This window comes from Vulpes vulpes, chromosome 3, assembly GCF_048418805.1.
Source record: "Vulpes vulpes isolate BD-2025 chromosome 3, VulVul3, whole genome shotgun sequence".
Taxonomy (NCBI): domain Eukaryota; kingdom Metazoa; phylum Chordata; class Mammalia; order Carnivora; family Canidae; genus Vulpes; species Vulpes vulpes.
In genome coordinates, this window is record NC_132782.1 from 15,181,928 (window position 1) to 15,194,256 (window position 12,329).

Consider the following 12,329-nt stretch of genomic DNA (forward strand, 5'->3'; position numbering starts at 1 on the left):
TGCGCCACCCAGGGATCCCTATGAAAAACATTATTGCTGTACTTGGAAGTTTTAAAATATCTACAATTTTTTTTATTTTTTGTAAGATTTTATTTATTTGAGAGAGAGCTTGAGTGAAGGGGAGGGGCAGAGGGAGAAGGAAAAGCAGGTTCCCCACTGAGCAGAAGCCAGGCGGAGGCTTAATCCCAACTGAGTCACCCAGGCACCCCAGTATCTACAGTTTTTAAAATTTAATATTTTCATTTGGTTTGACATTCAGAGGCCACAAAGGGTCATTAATGAAAAGGCTCTTTCCAGTTTGCCCATCAGTTTTCATTCCTACATTTTGTGTATCATTCAAAACGTATGGAATTTTGGTCAGATTCTTAAAATGGAATTAATAGATTAAAAATTCATTTGTAATTTTGGTAGACACTGCCATTGAATATAAAAAAATAAATTCCCCTTATATACTTTGCAAAGCCATCTATTGTCAAACTCTTTAATCTCTGCCAGCCTAATACTAAGCGGGGGGTTTTCCCAGCTAGTTTTTTTTTTTTTTGAAGACAAGACCACCAAGTTTTATTTATTCAAAAGGACATTTCCAGTTGCACAAAGAGGCCACAAGTTAGTGTTGTTAAAAAAAAAAAAAATCAAACATCTGCTAATCAATTGCTGCATTTAATGAAAACCACCTTAGAAAAGGAGATAGGAGAGAACTATAGAGAACTGGCCACTCAGACGTGAGTTTCTGTGGTTGAGTATGTCCCCTCCATTGACATGCTCCCAGCTAGTTTTAATCGACATTTCTCTAAGATGTTTGATGTTAGTATCTTTTTTTTTTTTTAAGATTTATTAATTTTAGAGCATGAGAGTTGGTGGGGGGGGGGGGCAGAAGGAGAAAATCTTCAAGCATACTCTAGGCTCTATCTCACGACCCTGGGATCATGACCTGAGCCCAAACCAAGAGTTGGACACTTAGCCAAGTGAGCCACCCAGGCATCCCTGTATATAAACTGATTTTATTCCTTTATCCCTTATCTTTTACCCATTCTATTGGTTTTTTTCTTCCTGAAATTCCAAGCCACCTTCTATTATTGCCTTTCTCTTTGGAGAAATTCCTTTAGCCATTTGATTGATTTTAATTCCAGTGTAATTGACATACAATATCCTATTAGTTTCAGATGTACACTGTAGTGATTTAATAACTCTATACATTACTCAGTGCTCATCATGATAAGTGTTCAAATCCCTTTCACCCATCCCACCTCCCCAATGTGGTAACCATCAGTTTGTCCTTTATAGTTAAAAGGGGGGATTTTTTTGGTTTCCTGTTTTTCTTTGTCCATTTGTTTTGTTTCTTAAATTCTACATGAGTGAAATCACATGATATTTGTCTTTCACGGACTTTTTTCACCTAGGATTATACCCTATAGATCCATCTGTGTTGCAGAAGGCAAGATTTCATTCTTTCTTACGGCTCAGTCCATTGCATATATGCCACATCTTTGTCCATTCATCTATCAATGGACACTTGGGCTACTTCCATAATTTCACTATTTTAAGTAATACTGCGACAAACAGGGGTGCATATATCTTTTTGAATCAGTGTTTTTGTGTTTGGGGGATAAATACACAGTACTGTATTTGTCCAGAAATACTGGATCATGTCATAATTCCATTTTTAAGTTTTAAACCTTTTTTAAAATTTAAATTCAGCTAATTAACATACAATGTATTATTGGTTTCAGAGGTAGAGGTCAGTGATTCGCATTATATAATACCCAGTGCTCATCGCATGCCCTCCTTAACGTCTGTCATCCAGTTACCCCATTTCTCCACCGTCTTCCCCTCCAGCAACCCCCAGTTTGTTTCCTAAGATTAAAAATCTCTTATGGTTTGTCTCCCTGATTTTGTCTCATTTTATTTTTTTCCTATCTTCCCCTGTCATCTTCTGTTTTGTATCTGAAATTCTACAAATGAGTGAGATCCTATGATAATTGTCTTTCTCTGACTTCTTTTGCTTAACATAATATCATCTAGTTCCATCCACGTTGTTGCAAATGCAAGATTTTTTTTTGATGGCTGAGTAGTAGTAGTCCATTTATGTGTGTGTGTACATGTGTATATATACACATATATATACACATATATAAGTGTAGACACACACCTTTTTTATCCATTCTATCCATTCTTTTTTATCCATTTATCTTTTTTATCCATTCGTCTGTCTGTCAGTGGGTATCTGGGCTCTTACCATAGTTGGCAATTGTGGACATTACTTCTATAAACATTGGGGTGCAGGTGCTCCTTTGGATGACTACATTTGTATCTTTGGGGTCAATACTCAGTAGTGCAGTTGCTGGGTCATAGGGTGGCTCTGTTTTCAACTTTTTCAGGAACCTCATACTGTTTTCCAGAGTGGCTACAACAATTTGCATTCTCCCCAGCAGTGCGTGAGGGTTCTTTTTTCTCCATATGCTCACCAACACTTTTTCTTGTGGTTTTGATTTTAGTCATTGTAACAGGTCTGAAATGATAGCTCATTGTGATTTTGATTTGCATTTCCCTGGTGATAAATGATGTTGAGTATCTTTTCATGTGTTTATTTGCCATCTGGATGCCTTCTTTGGAGATGTGTCTGTTGCTGTCTTCTGCCCAATTTTAATTGGATTATTTGGGGTTTTTTTGGTGCTGAGTTGTATAAGTTCTTTTATATATTTTGGGAACTAACCCTTTATTAGATATGTCATTTGCAAATATCTTCTCCCATTCAGTGGGTTGCCTTTTAGTTTTGTTGATTGTTTCCTTTGCTGTACAGAAGCTTTATATTTTGAGGGAATCCCAATAGTTTATTTTTGCTTTTGTTTCCCTTGCCTCTGGAGACATATCTAGAAAAATGATGCTGCAGCTGTCAGATAAATTACTACTTGTCCTCTCTTCTGGGATTTTTATGGTTTCAGAACTCATATTTAGATCCTTAATCTGATTTTACTTTTGTGTATGGTGTTAGAAAGTTGTAGGTTTCATTCTTTTACGTGTAGCTGTCCAGTTTTCCCATTGCCATTTGTTGGAGAGACTGTCTTTTTCCTGTTACGTATTCTTGCCTCCTTCGTCATAGGTTAATTGACCATATAATCGTGAGTTTATTTCTGAACTATCTATTCTGTTCCACTGATCTCTATGTCTGTTTGGAAGCCAGTACCACACTGTTTTGATTACTTATATCTCGAAGTTTGAGATTGTGATACCTTCTACTCTGTCCTTTTTTCAAGATTGCTTTGACTGTTGAGGGTCTTCTGCGGTTCCATACAAATTTTAAGATCGTTTGTTCCAGTTCTTTGAGAAATGTTCTTGGTATTTCAATAGGATTTGCATTAAATTTGTAGATTGCTTTGGGTAGTATGGACATTTTAACAATATCTGGTTTTTGTTTTTTGTTTTTTCAAGATTTTATTTATTTATTCATGAGAGAGACAGAGAGAGAGAGGCAGAGATATAGGCAGAGGGAGAAGCAGGCTCCATCCAGAAAGCCCAATGTGGGACTCGATCCTGGGACCCTAGGATCACACCCTGAGCCAAAGGCAGATGCTCAACTTCTGAGCCACCCAGGCATCCCAACAATATCTGTTCATCCAAACTATGAGCATTGGAATATCTTTCCATTTGTTTGTGTCATCTTCAATTTCTTTAATCAGTGTTTTATAGTTTCAGAGTACAGGTCTTTTACCTCCTTGGTTACAACCTACTGATTTTTTTTTTCTTAATTGGAGTTCAGTTTGCCAACATATAACATCCAGTGCTCATCCCGTCAAGTGCCCCCCTCAGTGTCTGTCCCCCAGTCACCCCATTGACCTGCCCATCTCCCCTTCTACTACCCCTGTTCGTTTCCCAGAGTTAGGAGTCTCTCATGTTTTGTCACCCTCTCTAATTTTTCCCACTCATTTTCTCTCCTTTCCCCTATAATCCCTTTCACTATTTTTTATATTCCCTATATCAGTGAAACCATATGATGATTGTCTTTCTCTGATTGACTTACTTTACTCAGCATAATACCCTCTAGTTCCATCCACGTTGAAGCAAATGGTAGGTATTCGTCATTTCTAATGGTTGAGTAATAGACCATATCTTTATCCATTCATCTTTCGATGGACACCGAGGCTTCTTCCACAGTTTGGCTATTGTGGACATTGCTGCTATAAACATTGGGGTGCAGGTGCCTCGGCGTTTCACTGCATCTGTATCTTTGGGGTAAATCCCCAGTAGTGCAATTGCTGGGTCGTAGGGTAGCTCTATTTTTAACTCTGAGGAACCTCCACACAGTTTTCTAGAATGGCTGTACCAGTTCACATTCCCACCAACAGTGCACAACCTACTCATTCTTAAATTACACCTATAAAGGGACTTTGTTCAGTGCTTATTAGCAATTTGTAAGTACAGATCTTACTCCCCACTTTACTACCCCTATGAAATCTTAATTTAGTCAGGTTTGCTATACTGTTTGTTTTGAAAACACGCTTTTGTTTTATTCAGTTGGTATGTTAGAAAACAATTTGACTGTAACACCTTTTTTACCTTTGCTTATGCATGATCTTGTTTAGAAGAAACCGTGAATGCAGAAAATTATAACATCCAGGTGAACAGCTTCACAGGAATGCATAAAAATTACACACACCTTAAACGTCAACTAAACCATCACAGTTAATCACTGGTGTTATGAGTCACATCAGAGCACAATCTACTGCTAAGACCTTCCATCTGATTTTAGATCACTTTCCTTCCACTACTTTATACAAACTCACAAGTTATAGCCCCCTAATATTTATTGCCACAAGCAAACCCCAGGTTTTTTCCAAAGTAAAGTGCCACATTGATTGTTGTATTTATGTATTAACCACTTAACATGTAAAAATCTGCTGTCATTTTTATTAGTTTCCTATCCTTTTTTCATGTCATTGATGAAGTTTTTGAGTTTTGCACCCCTTCCCTCATTTTTCCCATAAGCCATGTAGTTTTTATTGTGTAATTTTTTATACACAGCATAGTGATTTACAGGAATATATATATATGTTGTGTAACATTGGAACTGACTTTACTTCTTGAAAGCCTTTCTACTACTCTTGTGTTTATTGACCATACTCACTTCTAAATCCATATATAATTTATAGTCAGAGTTTTTAGAAAATTTACTACGTAAGTGTATATTTTCTGATGTTCTTTGCTATTCAGTGCACACTTGTTGGTTTTTTTTTTTTCCAAATTCTGAATTCTGTGAAGGAAGGTGCATGTCTTAGAAATTTACTATCGAACATCCCCATACTCTGCGTACAGTTCTTTATCTTTGTATCCTGGCATCATGTTGCATACATGTTGCATACATACTATTCAATTAAACATACTGAACCACACGAGTTTGAACTGCTTGAGTCCACTTGTACATGGATTTTTAAAATATATAAACAGTACAGTACTATAAATGTATTTTTCTTCCTTATGATTTTCTTAACATTTTTCTCTAGTTTATTTTAAGAATACAGTATATGGAGACACCTGAGTGGCTCAACTGGCTAAGCATCTGACTCTTGATTTCAACTCAGATCATGATCTCAGGTTTGAGGGATCCAGCCCCACATTGGGCTTCATGCTGGGCGTGGAGCCTGCTTAAATTTTTCTCCTTCTTCTGCCCTTCCAACTCCCCTTCTCTCTGTCTCTTCTCCGCCTCTCTCTAAAGAAAAATGCAGGGATCCCTGAGTGGCGCAACGGTTTGGTGCCTGCCCTTTGACCCAGGGTGCGATCCTGGAGACCCGGGATCAAGTCCCACGTCGGGCTCCCGGTGCATGGAGCCTGCTTCTCCCTCTGCCTGTGTCTCTGCCCCCCTCTCTCTCTCCCTCTCTGTGTGACTATCATAAATAAATAAAAAATTTAAAAAAAAAAATAAAAAAATAAAGAAAAATGCAGTGTACAATCTATATAACCTACAAAATATGTGTTGCTTGACTTTTATTTTTGGTAAGGTTTCTGGTCAACAGTAGCAGTTAAGTAGTAGTTAAGTTTAACTACTGGTTAAACTTAGCAGTTAACAGTAGCAGTTAACAGTAGTAATTAAGTTTCTGTGGAGTCAGAAATACCTGTGGATTTTTAACTGTACAGGGGTTTGGTCATTTGTATTTGTTTATCTGAGAAGGATAAAATTTCAGTTGGATTCATAATGTGCCTAAATCCTATTTTTAAATTTAGTTTAACACAGATTTTGAGGCTCAGGATACATCATTCTATTAGAACTAATACTGATTTCATTATGTCTCTGTTTTTGCCTTTATACTCTTCTGTACTTTAACTGCCATTTCTTTCTCATTTTTTCCCTTTTTTTCCTGAGCAGATCATAGGAAAAGGACACGCATGTAAACTTAAATGTTACTTTTAAAATAATATTGACAAACATCAGAAGAGGGAACTTTTTTAACCTTAGAACTTTCTAAGCTCCCTTCCAAGGCATTTTTCCTAAAACACAGTTTATTTTCCTTTTGTAGTTGGATGTCATCTGATATTTAGATTATATATATTACCATAAGAAGTAGTTATAAATCTCTCTCTGGCATTTCATATTGTTGTGATATTTTGTTTCACCCAAATGTTTTCTTGAAAAGTGATGTGTGACTAAAAGGTCATTTGAAATATATTTAATACATTTGACACCTTTGATGTAAATTTGATGGGGAGCAAATTAGGCTTATTTGTTAAAGAAACCAATTGCAATGTATTTCTCATGGAAAAGAATCTCAGTGCAAAAAAGTACAAGTTGAAACTGGTAAATAAAGCTTTGTTAATCTGGTAAATCATGGTAATCAAGTAAAGCATTACTGTGTTTATGTAAAATATTTTTATTTTGCTTGCCTGTTTTGTGATCTCATATTTAGAGTTATTCATTATTAATTTACTCCTTTAATTTAAGTTTGATTATCTCCTACCCACCCACCCATCTCTCAGGTTTGTAGTATATATAAGTAGATGTTTCAGTTTATGTTTACATACCCATTCTGTGCCTCAACCAACAATAGTGGTCTTGGGTTCACATTAACGGCTGGACTCATGAGACAAAATAGACTTCACTCAATACTAAGGTTATTTTCCTTTAAGAAGGGATACAGGACGGAAACAGTACAGTTTGTACAGCAGCAACATAGAGAGATCTCATGATATTCAGGTGGAGTTTACATATGTCCCAGGCATCTCACACTTGTTATGTTCATGATCTTGAGGAACATGACTGTGTGATGAAGCCCTTACCTCGAGTCTCTTCACCCACCCTTCTCCCCACCTCTGCCCCCTCATGTTTTATACCTTACTCCTATTCTCTAGATGAGATCATCGGTACTAGAAAAACAATCTTGGCAGTGAACTGCAAGTCCCGGGTAAAATACATAGTAACTTCAGCCACATTGTCATTTATCTTATAATTAGCACACTCTTATTTATAACTTCGGAGTTAAGAGTTTCAAAAATGATTTGGCCAAGTGCCATATCCTCAGGTGCTCCTGAGGCTAAAGGAAGGGTTATAAAACCAACTGTTAACCCTTTCAGTTAAGGTCTGTAAACAACCAACAGTCAGTTCAAAGATGTATTTTCTTTGTCCTCTGATTTTTTTTTTAAATCATAGAAAATAATAACATATACAGAAGTGGTTTAAATAGTATAAGCAAACAAGTGTTCATTCCTCCTTCAATAATTAAGTCATGGCCAGTCTCATTTTACCTATACCCTGGCCAGTTCTCCCTTCTTGTTATTTTGAAGCAAATTCTAGGCATAACATTTAATTGATAAATATTTCATTTTGGGTCCCTTGAAAACGGTTCTATTAAAAAAACCAATATTGTAATCATATGTACACACACACTTGTATTCCTGAATATTCCTTTCAGTGTTCAGATTTCTGTTTAATGTTACTTTTTTAATGTTTTAATTTGAATCCAAGGTTCAGACATTGGGGTTGTAAGATTTTTTTAATTTTGTTTTAAAGAGATTTCCACTGCCATGTCTTTTGTATTCTTGAGACTCATTTGTTGAACAAGCTAGGTCATTTATCCTGTACTGTTTCCCACTATTGCACACATTGAATTACCCTGATTGCATCTTTGTTATGTAATGTGTTCTTTTTAACTTCTATTCATATGACTTGTAGTTAGATCTAGAATGTTGATCAGATGCTGTTTGGATTGATTTCTTGATGGGAGCAAGAGTCACATACCAAAGGTAGTTTTTGTGCTGTGCAGCAGCTCTTGGTGTCAGTGCCTCATTATGAGTTGCAAAATGATGATATCCTGACTGTATAATTTCTGCTTCATTTATTCCTGGAATACTTTTGATAAAGAGCATCTTCCTTTCATCCACTGTTTGGTTAGCCTGTGGTACAGTTTGTATAAGGAAAAGCAGGTAAATTCTTTAAATTTTACTTACCAATAACATTATGAACTGATGGATTCTAATATATTTGATGTGTTCCAGTCTATTACAGTTATCCATATGTCAATGTTGTCCTATTTCTGCTCTGATTTCACTTTAAGTCCACCATAGTTTGAATTAGAATACCTTTTGATGAGTCAAGCTCTATTCAGTTTGTCTTCTCTTTGCCTAATTCCTGTATCATACTTCACTTATTTATATTAGTTGCCTAGTCCTTAAAGCATTTGAGTTTTGGGATCCCTTTAAAAATTATTACCTAATTAACCTAACATAAAATTTTAATTTGAAGTAACTTGTTTGTAGCAAAGTTATTAACCATTGGCAAATGACTACCCTCTGTGGTAACAGTGCTCTTCAGTGAAGTGAAATTTCTTAATAATTAGAAGAATGCTCAGGTATGAAAATAAGCCAATGCCAGTGGAGTCATGTTTCTTATTTTCCACATTCATGTAAATAATTTTTTGTGTGTGTTATTTCTCTCCTACAGTTCTGCCTCTATTCTTGATAATAAGAAAAAGTTGAAAACCACAAGAAGATTTGAATCTGGGAGTCCTAAAATTCTGTGCTTTTTAGATAATGTCATTTAAGTGTTTTCTAAAATCAACTTAGTCTTAGACTTACCTGTTACTTTTCCAAAATTATTTGGCAAAGTAGATACAACTTTGATCCATGAAGCCAGAGATCTAGATTCTAATACTAAGTCTTGACTAAGTCTTGACTCCTTTCCTGTACTCCTCAGTTCAAATAGGTGGATGAGCTAAGTGTTAAATATTGGACTTAGAATCTACAGCAAATTTAAATTTTCACTTAAAAGTTTATCTAAAAAATGCTGACCAAAACCTTTTTTTATTTTTTATTAAAGCTAAGAAAGAAGAAAAGAAAAGACATAAGTCATCCTCCTCCTCCTCCTCTTCATCCAGTGACTCAGATAGCTCAAGTGATTCTCAGTCCTCTTCTGATTCTTCTGATTCAGAAAGTGCTTCTGAAGAGAAATCAAAAAAAAGAAAAAAGAAACATAGGAAAAATTCCCGAAAACACAAGAAAGAAAAGAAGAAGCGAAAGAAAAGCAAGAAAAGGTCTTAATTTTACTTTTATAGTACTAGCTTTATATTTGAATTGTCTTCAGTTTATAAGTAAATCTATTGAGATTTTGGATAAACTGTATAGCAATATTAAAAAAGTGAGAAATACTTTCTTGCATGAAGTATAAGACCATTTTTATTCTATAGTCTATATTAGGTACATTTCATTTCCTTTTTCTTCATTTCCATTTTCAACAAAACTATTCATTTTAGTTTGTCTGAACTCAGTGAAATGATGCTTTGGTTTTATAGGTTTGTGTTTCATAGGAGATAAATATTTAGCGTTAACGAGAATTATAGGAAACCGGTTATTTATTTTCCTTATGTTTTATAGCAGTCTTTCTTGCTTTTTTTTTTGTCCTTTATTTCCTTTGTTGCTATGCAAGCACAAGGGTAAAAGCAAATAATGACAGTATATTTTTCTGTTTTGTCTGAATCTTTTTATACTAAAACTTGTCATTATATGCCTATTGCCTTTAAAGCAACTAATTTATTTGCCTACATTTTAAGTATTTTATCAGTGCATGGCTTATGGAGTTCCATATTTTAGACTCATTTTATTGGAAAATTCTGAGAATGTAATAACAGAAATCATTGATTTTGGTTTTGGGTTGGTTAGCTGGTTTGTCAGAGAAATGAAGGAGGATTTTCCCTGTGTTACTGCATCTTTGTGGGGGAGTGGGCAGGATGGCATATATATTGTAATATCTTATAAAGAAAATACCAACAATTGGAAATTTGGGATAGATACGTAATAATGAAATGGAATTTGTTTTGTGTGTTTTCTGTTAAGTGCATCTAGTGAAAGTGAGACTGAAAATCTTGAAGCACAACCCCAGTCTACTGTCCGTCCAGAAGAGATCCCTCCTATACCTGAAAATAGATTCCTAATGAGAAAAAGTCCTCCTAAAGCTGATGAAAAAGAGAGGAAAAACAGAGAAAGAGAGAGAGAGAGAGAGTGGTATGTTAATGTGTCTGTCTGGTAGAGTGTTCTACATTCTTTTAAGTCTTCACTTACTTTAAACAAGATTTAACTGATGACTTTGTCTTAAGATTGAAATCTTTTTTTATAGGATAATGTTAGCAAAGCTCCTTTTTGTTAACCACATAGCTTAAAAGAACTGAATTCAAACAGATTTTGAGTAAAAGTTACTTTTTTGAAAAATAAGCACCACAAAATGCCTTTGTTGGCATTTTGGCAATTTCAGACCAATTCCATTTAAAACAAGCTAAGTATCTTACTGTGTAATTTGTATATATTAAACTAATAAGCAAGTAAGAACCTTTATTTTCCAATTTGTCTAATAGGCAAAAATGCTGTTTTTCATGCCTGATTTATAGTATTGTGGTAATGAAAATTGATACCATATTCAAGTTCTTTGAGAATTTTGTACATAAATTCACATTATTAGTATTAGTAGGCCTGTTCTTTATAAATCATTTTAATAATTATGTCCAACAGTAGAAAAAAGATTGAAATCATTTTATTTATTATTAGAAATGTGTTGTTATAGCATAAAAGTAATAAAATTTTGAGTTTTCCCCTATACTTACACAATATAGTAAAAATATAAAAATAAATCTTAGCTTAAAAAAAAACTGATTTGAGGGACGCCTAGATGGCTCAGTGGTTGAGCATCTATCTGCCTTTGGCTCAGGCGTGGTCCTGGAGTTCAGGATCGAGTCTTGCATCAGGTTCCCCACAAGGAGCCTGCCTCTCCCTCTGCCTGTGTCTGCCTCTATGTGTCTCTTATGAATAAATAATATCTTTAAAACAAAAAACAAAAACCCAAAACTTATTTGAAACTTGGGGTAATTTTGATGGATTGGATTGAGTTAATTTTTCCTTAAGTATTAGGAAAGGATATTTTTAAGGAAATAGATTATTGCAGAGAGAATGTTTGAGCTACTTAAAAATGAACTTTTCGAACATAACTTACATGAATATTGTTGGTACTAATTAAATATTAACTCATTATTTTTTGAAAACCGTTTCCTTTTTTGGTGTAAACCAGGATATAAACATTTTGCTAATTCACATCAGCTTGTGTCTGCTTATTTCTCAGTACTTATCTTTTCTGTAGTTTTTTTTTTTTTTTCCCTTAAGATTTTATTCATTCATTCATGAGAGAGAGAGAAAGAGAGAGAGAGAGAGAGAGGCAGAGACACAGGCAGAGGGAGAAGCAGGCTCCATGCAGGGAGCCCAACGTGGGACTCGATCCCAGGTCTCCAGGATTACACCCCAGGCTGCAGGTGGCACTAAACCACTGGGCCATCAGGGCTGCCCTTCTATAGTTCTTTTAACAGTGAACAGTTGCTTATAGGATTATAAACTACTTTAGAATAAGATGGTAGGGGGTTGTTTTGTTTTTTAAAGATTTTATTTATTTATTTTAGAGAGTGTGTGTGCACCAGTGGGAAGAGGGGCAGAGGGAAAGAATCTCAAGTAGATTCCCTGCAGATCCCAATATGGGCTCAGTCCCAGGCCCCTGAGATCACGACCTGTGCTGAAATCAAGAGTTGAATGCTCAACTAAGCCACACAGGCGCGCCTCAAATAAGATACTTTTAAAATTATTCTTAGTGTCATACAGCCTGTGGTGAGCTATGTTGATTTTCCTTAACACTGTCAGCTCTTCTATGATGATTTTCCTTAACACTGTCAAGTTAATTTCACCTTTAGAAAGGTTATTTTTAACAGTGTTTCTCAGCACACAGCTGGCATTTTGGGGCAGAATAGTTCTTCATCCTCGTGCATTGTAAGATTTTAGCATTCTTAACTTGTGGCAGTAAGTACCAGTAGCACTCT

At 35.4% G+C, this 12,329-nt stretch overlaps 1 protein-coding gene across 13 annotated transcripts in view; it reads left to right on the plus strand.

The window, feature by feature from the left end:
- The window catches only part of PPIG (peptidylprolyl isomerase G), a 51,715-nt gene that overhangs the window by 29,917 nt on the left and 9,469 nt on the right, over window positions 1-12,329 (plus strand). For all 13 annotated transcript variants that reach the window (XM_072751873.1, XM_025994097.2, XM_025994093.2 and 10 more), the window contains 2 exons: window positions 9,302-9,515; window positions 10,315-10,482. In XM_072751873.1, the coding sequence (XP_072607974.1) occupies window positions 9,302-9,515; window positions 10,315-10,482 (382 nt within the window). The remainder of the gene's footprint in view (window positions 1-9,301; window positions 9,516-10,314; window positions 10,483-12,329) is intronic.